General features: G+C 41.5%; 1 protein-coding gene across 3 annotated transcripts in view; it reads right to left on the minus strand.

Annotated features, from left to right (window-relative positions):
• Positions 1-5,978, minus strand: part of LOC131253725 (protein root UVB sensitive 1, chloroplastic) — a 44,652-nt gene extending 38,674 nt beyond the window's left edge. Inside the window, exons 1-2 of one of the 3 annotated variants that reach the window (XM_058254860.1) lie at positions 5,189-5,977; positions 4,577-4,852 (exon numbers count right to left, since the gene is read on the minus strand). In XM_058254860.1, coding sequence (XP_058110843.1) covers positions 4,577-4,852; positions 5,189-5,944 — 1,032 coding nt within the window. In that variant the 5' untranslated portion in view covers positions 5,945-5,977. Of the gene's footprint in view, positions 1-4,576; positions 4,853-5,188 lie in introns of all 3 variants that reach the window. The other 2 variants (XM_058254862.1, XM_058254863.1) reach the window with 2 other exon arrangements.
• Positions 5,979-13,604: the final 7,626 nt, after the last annotated feature.

A 13,604-nucleotide genomic window follows, 5' to 3' on the forward strand; every position in this document is an offset into this window, starting at 1 on the left:
GGAAAAAGGGCAATGGATAAAGAGATGGTTAATCAATTCCTCATTGCCCATGCACATTAGCAACAACTCTAGGAGGAGCTCCATAGAACTAGTGGCGGAAGGGGTGGCTTGGAGGCATACTAGAAGGCGTCGAAAACAAGTATCTGCAGCATGCTTTGACCGAGAACATTCATGACTTGCTCCCCGCCCACTCAATAGTGTCTACTTGCGAAGGATCCAGAACAACCGAATTAAGAAGCTCTAGCAGCAAAACAAACTCTACAATCTCAACCTCCGACATGTTCCTGCGGCAAGGGGGGCACCAAAACAACCTTCCCACCAACTATTGAGTAGCAATCCACCACTCGGACTTGCCTATCCGACACAAGCCTAGCTAGTCTTGGGAACATACCTTGGAGTTCGTGATTACCACACCAAGAATCCATCTAGAATCTGATTCGAGTACCCGATCTTACTTTGAAGATAACACCCCGACTCACCATTAGATGCATGCTCATTATTGCTTTCCAGACGCCCAAAGCTTTGTATAGAGATGAAACTTTGATAAACCATCCGCCCTCTTGGACACCATACTTGGTTGCGATCAAGATTCTCCATAATCTCCCCTCCTCAACGTTGAAACTCCAAATCCACTTCCCAAGCAAAGCTGAATTCATCAGAGATGTAAAGGCTTTATACCAGCTCCCCCTTCGTCTAGAGGCTTGCAATCCTTGTCCCACCTTAGAAGATGGAACTTTCTCCCTTCGCTATCCCCTTGCCAAAGGAAATCCCTCATTTTCTCTAGCTTATCCAGCACTGATTTTAGACACTTAAAGAGATACATGAAGTATAGTGGCATATTGGAGAAAGCCAACTTAATCAGAGTTAGGCAAGCCCCCAACAACATATACCTGTGTTTCCACTTAGAGAGCTTCCATTCAATTCTTTCTATCACCTTGTCCCAAAGATACTTTGGTGGTTTCCCCAAGCACAAAGGAAGACCCAGGTATTTAGACAGAAAGGATCCGGTTTGGCATCCGAAAGCAATAGCCAATGTGGACAAAGTCTCAGGATGTAAGTGCACCCCAAGCATCTTTGACCTCCCTGCATTCACCTTTAAGCCAGATGCTGCCTCAAAACAGGAGAATCTTTCTCAAATTTCGAACACAATCCGCCTTCGCCTCACAGAATAGGAGCGTGTCATCTGCATATTGGAGGTGAGAAATGGTACCAAGTAAATTCAACAATTGAAACCAAGAAAGCATACCATTTTCCTCACCTTTCTTGAGCATCTTGCTAATAGCCTTAACCACCACCACAAAAATATATGGCGATAGGGGTTCCTTGACGAAGACCTCAAGTGCCTTTGAAGAAACCTTTGGGGGATCTATTCACGATAATCGAAAAAGAGGCCAACTGCACACAAACTTTAATCCATCCCCTCCACTTTTTCCCACAACCCATTCTCCCAAGCATGTAGTCTAGGAAATCCAGATCTACATTATCAAAAGCCTTCTCAATGTCTAATTTACAAACTACGCCGTTCTTCTTCTCCTTGTAAATAGAATCAATACATTCGTGAGCGAGCAAGGTCGCATATAGAATTTTTCTTCCCGAAACAAAGGCTCCTTGATTTTCCAAGATCACCCTAGAGATACACTCCCTAAATCTGGAAGCGAGGATTCTTGCCAAAACCTTGTAAGGGCCCCCATTGAGACTAACTGGTATGAAGTCCCGCAGTCTTTGGCTCCCTCTTTCTTTGGGATTAAAGTTATGCAAGTAGCCCCAAGCTCTGAAGATAAAAAAAACAACCCTTCTTCGAAAATTCTACCATGAATTCCGTAACATCCTTCCCCATTATATGCCAAAAGTTTTGAAAAAATGCTATTGGAAAACAATCCGGCCTGGGGGATTTCTCCCTACACAAGGATCCCACAGCCGATTTTACCTCTTCTTCCAATATCCGTCTCTCCAAAAAAGTAGCATCTTTTGTAGATATTTGTTGGAACTGAATACCATCTAGTTTCGGTCTTCCCCAATTCTCCCAGAAAAGCAAATTCCAATAAAAGGAGGCAATCGGCTCACTAATCTGATATTTCTTTGAGATATGTTCCCCATTTACAACCAGTCCGGTTATCCTATTGGCCCTTGCCCCGGCGCTAGCAATGCTATGGAAGAATAGAGTATTTTTGTCTCCTTCCTTTAACCAAATCGCCCTCGATCTTTGGCGCCATCTAATGTCTTCCTCTGTAGCCTTGCTCGCAAGTCTTTGGGATAATTCCTCTCTTTTCTTTCTGTACTCTTCCGACAACCTTAGTGCCTCCTCTTTCAGGTCCAATTCATGAATTTCTTCAACTATCTTATCAAACTCCTCCTTCCTTTTAGCTAGGACCTCCTTGTTCCAAACTTTAAGCTTGTCTTTCAACATTCTCAACTTCCTAGCTAATCTGAACCCCACAAAACTTTCTACCAAGAAAGACATCCATCATTCTGCCACCAAGTCATGATATCCGTCCACTTCCAACCACGCCATTTCAAATCCAAAGGGTTTTGGACCCCAATCCTCTTCTTCAATGTTCAACACAATAGGGCAATAATCGGAGATATATCTCAAACCCCAATCCTCTTCTTCAATGTTCAGCATAGGTTTGGTTGAAAGTAGTCTCTAGAGGCTCCTATACCATTTTGTGGAAGAAAGAAACAGAAAATGAGGGGGCTGTAACAATCACAAACTTACTCATCATCAACGAACAGGCCATTATGGCCCATTCTTCCTTCTTGTGGCTGGTTCACCACCATATTGCATGTTGGGGGTGACTGATAGTCATAAGGTAAAGCCGTATCATGACTCTCTTTTTTTCCTAAATCATGTATATAACAAAGGTGACTTAGTTAGGTTTATTTACACAAAGAAAGGTTCCCAAGGAGAACCTATAATAAGCTAAAGTCCTGGAAGATTGGGCTATCCCTTGTAAGGAAAGTTGGGTAACAACTATGAGATCGAGTTGACAAATGACTTGGATATCTTTCTGACTTTCAAAGTGGCTGATTTGTCTAAGAATCATGGCAAGGTGTCCAATTTGCAATACAAAGTTATTGATATATGGCCAAAGCCGCTTAACAACTCCAAACAGAGGAAGAAATTGAACATGTAGCACATGAAGACTGCCTGCACCAGATGAAGCAGATACATGCAATATTCAGTGAAGAACAAGCCCCATTTTGGGTACACGTAGATCATGAGCAACAAATTGAAAGAGTTGGATGCAAACCGCTTAACAACTCCAAATGGAGGAAGAAATTGAATGTGTAGCACATGAAGCCTGCCTACACCAGATGAAGCTGATACATGCAATATTCAGTGAAGAACAAGCCCCATTTTGGGTACACGTAGATCATGAGCAACAAATTGAAAGAGTTGGATGCAAACCTCTACTACTTGTATGAAGAACCAAACTCGCTAGAGTCGAGCTCTCTCCAACACAGAGGGAATGATGCAGTCCCAAAGCCCAGCATGTTCTAAACTTTGGACCGTTTTTGCTGGTTTTTTAGGTTGAGTTTCTGGATTACCATTGTTATCTTCAGAAGATTCTAGTTGTTTATTTTGGTTGATTCTATATGATCTTGGGGGCTATTTCTGGATCTACACATGCTGTTTTATAATTTAGATATAGGAGAATTAGTTGTTACTACACAGTATCCCATTTGGATTAGATTAGATTAATTTGTAATCAATCTAAGAAACTATTGAATAAAAAATTTCATATGAATTCTAGGGTGAGTCCTTAGGGTCTATAACAAGGGTTGTTTCTAGGAGGTAAGGGACTACATATTTTCTGACTTTCTGAAGTTCTTATTCAAGTGATCGTAACAAGTGTGGAGATTTCAAGAAGTTATTTATCTCTATTAAAAAAATTTTGTGTGGTATGCTTACTTCATATATTATAGTGATTCGTGCACTAATTCTCTTTTAATCAATAAACTGATAACATCAATTATAACTCCAAGAACACATCCTAAATCATTCCAATTTAAGATAACTGTTATGAGTCTATCTGGACATGTGGTGGATCTGAGCGAGGCATAGAGGATTGCCCTATCCAAATTGTTTTCAGGAGGGAAAGGGATTCTAAGATACTGCCCTTTGAACATCATAATGCCCCTGCCCATGAAGATTTGGATAAAGAACGCATACTCTTTCAAATTCCTATACGTTCAGATAGAGACAGAAACATGAGTTGCCTTACATACAAATAGGCCCTAAACTATGACACGGAACCTTCTAGCATGTATAAGGCATGCTACTAGCCATGGAGGCATGATGGATGAGTTCTATGAGGATGAGGGCACACAGGATGCAAAGAAGAATGAACTACCATGAATGTGACCAGAAAGAAAATTCACTATATTGAGCATAAAAATATGTATGCCAATTCCTCCTGTGGTAGATAATGAAAAAAAAAAAAAATGGCTTGTTTATTAGATATTATAATAAAGGACAGGAGGAAATATACTAACAATGATGTGCAAACACTACGAAACGCTGCCTTCAGCATCAGAGTTTTATGGAGAGAGTTTTGTAACTTCAAAATAATACCTGAATCAGCGCAGCCGCTGAGCGACCAGCTCCAGCAACTGCTCCAATTAAGACAAAAAGGTGAGGAAACACAGGAGTTAATAGCTCCATTCCATAGGCAGAGTTCTCCAAAAGATCAGCAAAAAGTCTCCAGCCCTTGGGATGAACATCAAAATGACGGCCATATTTTGACAACAAAATTTTGCTGAGATATCCAATTCCATCCTTAAGAACCCAGTTGATTGCTGCCGCTGTTGGGATGGCACCTTTCCCCAATCCAACAGCATAAAGTAAAGCCTGGACAAGCAAAGTACATATAAGGGGAAATAACCGAATTCAGTTCATAGTGAATTTATATAAAGAAGAAAGGTAAAATGGGTTATCTCTCAGCACTCGGCAGTGAAACGTCTATCGTCATCATCATCTTAGCCTTCTCCCAAGTATTTGGGGTTGGCTTTACGATCATGAAGATGAGAAAAGGGAGTTGTCATGGTGTGCTGGGTAAAAGTTCGACAATGGCGCTGCTACATTATCGATCATGCTTTATAGGCGGAATTGGCATGCAATAGATATACAAGGAAGTTGGAAAGACAAAATGCTGCTTTGGAAGAAATGGAAGCAGAGTAAATGGACCTGGGTGGAAAGGACGCTGTTAATTTGGCTGGCAATGCCCTGGACCCCTCTCCAAAGAGAATATTCCAAGTAATCGCTGCTGACACTGTGGGGATAACCGTCTGGTAGCATAAGCTGCAAGAAAATACGGACGCTCTGCTGCCAAGGATTCAATCCAACAGCACCTCTGATGGAGGATGATGCCACATCAGCAGCAGCAAACAAGGCGTCCTCGGAATCATCAGAGAAAATCCTTGTCCACTTGCTTCCTCTCACTTGCCAGACAACGACCTCCTCATCCTCCTCAGGTATGCTTCTTGGGGGTGGTGGTTGTGATGTTGCGAGTGCAGGTGGCAGCAATTGCGAATGCCAAAAGCAACCCAGAAGAGAAAGGAGGGAGGCAGTGAATGGAAAGCCGGCCTTCTTATTGTCGTCGATTGCACGGGAGAAGAGGAAGAAGAGGAGGGGAGAACCCTCAAAGCCAAAGGGATTCCGGTTGTTGCCGTTGTTGTTGTTGTTGTTGTTGTTGTTATTGTTGTTGTTGTTGTTGTTGCTGCTGCTGCTGCTGTTGCATCCGTTACCACCCCCAATATGGGGAAGGAGATTAAAACGACATCGAGAAGAAGAGGTCGTGGAAGAAAATGATTTATAAAAGGAAAGGGAAGGCGACGAGGAGAATTTGGAGAGACGAAAGCATGGCTTGGCCTGGGAGCTTGTTTGGTGGGTGTCTGAAAGAGGCAACAACAGCCCTCTACCTAAAACGAAGGAGGCGGCCATGCCGCTCTTCTCCTACTGAGTGTGAGACGGGAGGAGAAATGGAGAGCGGATCATGTGTTACACGGGTAACACCACCGTAATGTGTGTTTCCTGACCGTGGGGCCCACCTTGATGTATGTGTTCTATATCCACGCCTTCCATCAGTTTTTCCAGCTCATTTTAGATACGACTTTAAAAATGAAGCAGATCTAAATCTCAAGCGGCCCACACCACAGGAAACAGTGGTGAATGACCATTAAAAACATCCCGTGGGCCACAAAAATTTGTCTTCCCTTCATTCAGGTTTGTGAAACCTTATCAACAGATTGAATTGCATATAAACATTGTTATGGGCCCTAAGAAATCTTTAATGGTGGGCGTCCAATGACCAATATTTCATGGGGTGTGGGCTACTTGAGATTTGGATCTGCTTCATTTTTTTTATATTTTTGACTCAAATGAGCCCAATATACGGTACATCCATCAAGGTAAGCCAGGAAAGCACCATATAATTTTACCTCTATATTATTTAAAATTTCAAATCATTCATTGTGTTTATACATAAATAATTAATTAACATTATATTTATTCTATTTTCAGTGAGATTTTTCAGATAATATCTCAAGAAAAAAACTACAAAATTTTCAATTCGTGGATGTGGTCTCAAGGAGTCTCATTGCTTTAGTAACCTCCTTCCCTATTAAATGGTTTAATGGGCAACTGCATATGATATTTTGAATTATTGATTGACCGGTTATGATCCCAAGGGTTTTATCATAACCTTACATGGATTGGAAGCTATTACCATCAGACATGAGTTCCTTGTGCATTGGTTAGGTTCTTAATAATTGAGTTAATACTTTGTCTTGTGTTCAGAGTCATAAAAGGGGCTTACTGGTGAAAGAGTGCAATCCTCTATTATTCATCAAACAGGGGTACTTTGATTGCTTGCTTTCCATTGATCCACATCACTTCTTCACTTTTTAAAAAAAACTGAAAGAAAAAATAATCCAACGTCAAAATATTATTAAAAAAAAAAAAATCAACTGAAAGAAAGGAGTTTCGATTCGAAATCTATTGATCGAGTGAAAACACAAGCGCTTCGTTCGAAAAACATCTCTCCCTATAAGCCAAAAGCATCAAAGCAAGCGAAGGGGTTTCATTTAACTGAGTGAAAAGGAGTAGATCCTCTGGTCACTATTTGCCAGATGTATCCCTCTTTGTTCGAGAGTCATTGTCCCATCTAGATACGAACCAAATCAGGTCAATTGCTAGCATAGAGATTTTTCCCAATATATATCTCACCTTTTACCCACCGGCGTTTCAAAACCACCCAAACTTTACTTTTCCCAACTAAACCACTACTGTACAAATACAGCATGGGCGAACAAAAATACCCTTCCAACCCGATTGACCGGGTGTGGACCCGGTCGAGCCCATCTTGTTGCCCATCTAACTGGAAACGGATTGGCTACTCCCCCTGCCACCAACCAATGGCTGGTGGTCGGTGCTCTGCAGGCCCCACCATGATCTATATATTTCATCCATGATGTCCATCTATTTTTCTAGATCATTTTATTGTATGAGACCAAAAATGAGGTATATCCCAATATTAAGTGGACCACATTACAGGAAACAGTGTTGAATGAACAGTGACCATTAAAAACTTTTTGGGGGGCCATAAATGTTTTTAATCAATCTGATCTTTGTTTTTTTCCTTTCATTTGGGTCTGTATGACCTAATCAACATATTGGATGTCAAATAAACAGTACAGTGGGCCTTAGAAGGATTTTAATTGTGGATATCCAATCACTATTGTTTTCCTGTGGTGTGGTCCACCCGAGATTTATATCCCTCTCATTTTTGGAATCAAGCCCTAAAATGATCTGTAAAAATGGATGAAACGTATACATCATGGTGGGACCCGCACTGATCACTAGCCACCGAGCTGGTGGAAGGGGGAGTAGCCAATCCGTTTTCCGTCGAACCCGGTCAACCAGGTCCACACCCAGTAGACCCCGTCTTGCTGTCCAATTGGACATGGATTAGCTACTAATAGGTTAAGTAGCAAGACTCTCTATTGAAGTGACGTCACCAAGTTATGTGGGTCCCACTATGATGTATGTTTTATATCCACACCGCTCATCCATTTGGAGAGATCACTTAGGAGGGTTTCAACAGTGGGCATCACTCTCTCCACTATTTTTTTGTGGTGGGGTCCACTTGAGCTTTGGATCTGAATTATTCCTTGGCTAATGCCTTAAAATGATCTCTCCAAATGGATGGATGATGTGGATACAAAACATTCATCATGGTGGGACCCACGTAACTTGGTGATGTCACTTCAATAGCGAGACTCACTACTCAAAGCAAGATCGGGATGCCCCAGCATTCTTCTCAACTCAAACATGACCAAGCACTTCATGAAATTGACCGAGCACTTTGGATGCAACGAACTAGAAATGATGAACCCAGGCGGATCAAAGGACATAGGCGTAAGGCCTCCGCGATCATTCTGACCTTAGTAATTCGAATAAGACCAATGACATAAATGAAGACTGAACCTCACATGAAATTGACCGAGCCTCATATAAAATTGATCGAGTCTAACATGAAATTGACTGAGCCTAACATGAAATTGACTAAGCCTCACATGAAATTGACAGAGCCTCAAAATCAGGGGGCCCTATCTTGTGATTTATTTCAAAATAATGTCATATACATTTGCTTGCTTGATGCAGAGGGGTATCTTACACAGGTAGTTATCTTGTGAAATCTAAGTGCAGCTTGTCGGTTCTTGAAAGCTTTATCATCTTGACGTTAATGAGAGTGATTATATCATAATTGTTGAAGAGGAGAAATGTGAGCACCCAATATATAAATCTTTCCAATTGTCGTGTAAATCTTTTTGAAGAAATAAAGCAATGCAAATGTAATAGCATGATGGCCATCATCTATGATATTTAAGAAGCTAATCTAGTAGGACATATTACATAGGCCATGCCCAATTTCTCCCCATTTGAACAACCTATTCCTCTAACAAAATGGCAATTAATTGGACCCAATTCGGTGGTTAGGATAGTCCGATGTGGACATTTCTCAGCTCTGACCCTCTTGCATGGTCCCCACTATATGAACAATTTTAGTCATCGAAAGGTGGGCCTTTGCCTTAAGAAGCGGCCACAAGGTAGCCCTTGTTTTTGTGCTGGCTCGAGCCCAGACCCTAAGAAATCAAGGGCGTTCGTTCGTCTCATAGGGGTTTATGCTAATATATTAAAAAAGAGAATGTCTTGAGTCCAACTGGTTGGACCATAGTTTAAGGTCCACCCAGTAGACAACTCCTACCTATATTCATGCTGTCCATTGGTTTTGCTATCTTATTTTAGGGCATGGTCCCAAAAATGAAGTACATACAAATTTAAAGACCGCACCACAGGAAATAGTGGTCAATGAACAGTCATAATTAAAATTTTCCTACGGTCATAGGCCTGGATGAAATGGAAAAACAAATATCAGCTTGATCTAAAATTTTTGAGCCAACAAAGGATTTTAATTATCAACAACCATTGTTTTCGGCAGTGTCGTCCACCCGAAATTTGTATCTTCTTGATTTTTGGGACCATGCCCTAAAATAAGCTGCCAAACTAGTGGACAGCTTGGATATAATATTGAATGCATCTACGAGGGCCCTAGAGACAGGGTCTCACCCATATTACTGGTTTGGGGACACAACCAAGAGGTAATCCTTGATATTTGATGTGGCCTACTGAGATATATGTGAAAACTATTAGAGTGTAATCTCACGCTTAAGCATAGAGCCAAAAAAAGTAAGTTGGCTTGTAATTAAGGTGGGGCACACACGGAAGGAGTTGGGAGAGACATCCACCATTGATTTTTATAAGGCCACTACGATAATTATATAAAATCCATTCTAGCCATTTAGATGCTACACCAAAACTTAAACCTTTGACCCAAATTCAGGCCCATATGTCATTTAGGTGGGGCTACACCAATAGAAGTAGTTTGTAGGGTGAAAGTTGCCTTATATATTGTTTCTCTAATTGTGTGGTTTTACATTAAAAATGAATTGAGCTGATTTTTTGGTTCCTGGACCTAAAATAGGATGACACATTTGATAGTTAGGGTAAATTTAACATAAACAACATGGCGGGACCTTCCCAGGTATAAGTTTCTTTTGTATTATAGGATCTCTCCTTACAGTGGACATATGAGGGCTGGGCCACATTCCAGTTGGGTTGTACTGTACACGTTCCACACCTGCATTTTAAGCCTAAGCATGTCCTCATATCATATCACACATCATATCAAATGAGCTTCAATTAAAAAAAGGAAAGGAAATTTTACAAAATAATTGTTAATATAGTATTTACAGATACCTCTTTCAAAAAGGTTAGGCTATGTGAAATACACCGGTCACCTCATTTTAAGCCCGGGGCTCAAAAACTAGCCTCATCTATGAATCAACTGGACCACATGATTGAAACAATGTCCTAGGCAATCCCACTGTAAGGCCTATATCCTAGATCGTACCGTTTCGTAGGCTTTCGCGGTCCTCCGGGTTGAATTCCTGTGACCCGCGATCTGTTACCGGGATTTGCGCACGATCTTGAGTCATGTCCCGTATATCAGAGTCGGCATGACCCGAGACTTGTACCCTTGTGACTGCGCCATCGTCACGGTTTCGACGCCACGTCTCCCACTGTATCGTGGTCGGTTGGAAGGGGGTGCGGTCTTACCTGCTCGAGAGAAGGGGGCAATGCTAGGTTGAGTCTGACCAGCTCGAGGAATGAATCCACTATTGACAAGCCGAGCTCGATATTGGTAGGCAGATAGCAAGGTCTCTCCCACTCACCTTGTTGCGCGCGATAGGGCAGCAATCTGGTTTAGAGTGTAATAGACCCCGGTGATTTTCTAGAGAAGAACTGTAATGATATGTGGACTTATTGAGTAGGAGTTGCACACTCATGCATTCATTTCATTTACTATCCACTCGAGCTAGTGGTACGCAACTAATTGTTGTGTATCTTCGCATGGCCAGGATTTCGATTGGGGGCGCGACTAACCTGAGATCAAAGGTTTACCACATTGAGTCTGATTATCCAAATTTAGGTATGAGATTGGTTTGGATAGAAGTCCCTTATGATAGACCCCGTAGCCTATGATACTATGTACTATCATCTCAACTTCACACTCCAGCTTGGTCATTTCATTCACATTGCATCCTCAGCACATAATATTTGGCTTACTGTCTTCGCATTGCATAGCTGATCTACATTGCTACCTCAGTATATGATATTGGTTATCATATTTTTGCATCGCATAGTCTGGATAAGGCTGATGGTATTTATGGGCCTATCAGCTATTTTCGCATTATTCTGATATTGCATGATTTATAGGCTTGTCAGTATTTTCGCTTACTCTGATTACTCTGATATTGCTTACTTGACACTTACCTTGTGCACACACTTTCACCACCCACTAAGCTTTCTATAAGCTTATGCACGATAGATGCATGCAGGTGGCGTTAGGTTGCAGCAGTATGAAGCTTGGAGTGTGCAGCGGACTTATGGAGCTTTGATTTTCGACATATGTATTTCCCTTTCAGCACTGTATTTAACTATTTATATTAGTGGATATGTGATAATGATGTTGCCTTTATGATTTGGGTATACTTATGGTTATGCTTATTACGAGATAAATGTACATTGAAAAATCCTCCTTATAGGATTTTAGGATCGGAATCTGGCGTATAGGCGCTAGGAGCCGAGAATGGGGTACTACAGAGGCTGTCGGCACCGGATTCGGCGATCGGGGTTCTTGTTAGTTCGATCTCTTGGTTTGGGGTGTGACACCCACCCTCCAAAATCGTTTCCCTTTGTGTGGCCTATTTGAATCACGTATATGTTTGACTTTTAGGCCTTTGACCTAAATATCAGTTTAAAGTTTAATGATTGCATCGGCCATCATATAATCACGATGGTAGGCCTAACATGTCCAACTAATATTTTTATCCCTAGCAAAAAAGAGTTAGGGTGAGACTCGGGCTGGATTATTTTCGCCAGTCACAGCCTCAGGCCAACCTTCGTTTAACAATGACAGCTGGGCTTGGACGAAGCTTAACTTGCCTGACACGTTTACCCACAAGCATGGTGTGGTGATTTGTTAGGCATTGTAGGGCCCACCTTGATGTATGTTGTATATCCATGCTGTTTGTCAGTTTTCCCAGCTCCTTTTTGGGCATGGTCCAAAAAATGAAGTAAATCCAAATCTCAAGTGGACCACACAATATGGATTGAATGCTCACCATTAAAAACCTCATGGGGGTCACAAGTTTTAGATCATGTTGATATTTGTATCTTCCTGTCACCCAGGTGTGACCTTATCAACAGGTTGGATGAAAAATAAACATTACACTGCTAGGAAGGTTTCAATGATCAACATCATTATCCCACCGTTTCTTATGATGTGGTCCACTTGACCTTCGGATCTACTTCATTTCTTGGTTCATGCCCTAATATGAGCTGGCATAAGAAATGGAGTTGGACGGCATGGACATAAAACACATACATCACGGTGAGGCCCACAATGCCCCGCACATCACTAGACCACCACTTGGGTGGATTGAGATGGGCTTGACTCCACTGGGACCTAAAACCAGCAAGGCGGTTGGCACCTTGACCGCCCACCTCGATGTTGTATGCATTGCCAACTAATTTTATGGTACGAGCCCAAAAATAAAGTAGACACAATATCAAGACCACACCATAGGAAACAAAGCTCATTGAACGCTCAGGATTAAAAGCTTCCTAGGGTCCACTATAATGATTATTTGACATCAACCTGTTGACCTGTGAAGGGAAAACACAAATATCAGCATAGCCAAAACTTTCGTGGCCCATAAAAATTTTAATGGAATGACTTCATGTGTCATCCAAATCATTCATAAGCTATTTGGGCAGCCCACTTGAGTTTTGGATCTATATAATTTTTGGTTCATGTCCTATAATGATCCGGAAAAGTGGGTGGTCAGGTAGATTTCTAACGAACATCTAAGTGGGTCTAACTTACAACAGGGTGGGGCCTAATGTGATGTTTGTGAGTGCAGGGAACTTCATGAAATAGGGTGTCGTAGGTAATCTGTGTCCTGGGCAGTGTGGGCAACACCAACTAACTATGTTGCTTCTTTGGGCTTTTCTCATTGGGGTCCATGGTAGTTTGAAGATAGAAGATAACATTGTCAACCCGCTAGGATTAGGCTTGACTTAGGTAGGATTTTCAGCTGTTTGGGCCAGGCTTAATAGACAGGCTCATTCAAAATTTAAAATGTGCCTGGCCTGGCCTTTGCCCATTCAATCCTTTTTAATTTAGTTATTATTATTTTTTTCTTCAATGCTGAAGACGTACTTTTTATGAAAAATACTTCATGAGATCTTAATCAATCTCAAATATCTCTTGTTCTAAATGATACCACCTAATTGTTACTTGATCAGGTTTGATATTGTACCGGGTGTACTAGTCCTACCTTCCACACATATTATGGGAAGCAGATTGCGTACTGAATAAGTACGCTTAGCGTACTGGGTAAACTATGTGGGGTTATCCATGATAAGTGTATTTTATCCACTCCGTTCATCCATTTTATCACATAAATTTATGGCA

Source organism: Magnolia sinica, chromosome 8 (genome assembly GCF_029962835.1).
Source record: "Magnolia sinica isolate HGM2019 chromosome 8, MsV1, whole genome shotgun sequence".
NCBI classification, from domain to species: Eukaryota; Viridiplantae; Streptophyta; class Magnoliopsida; order Magnoliales; family Magnoliaceae; genus Magnolia; species Magnolia sinica.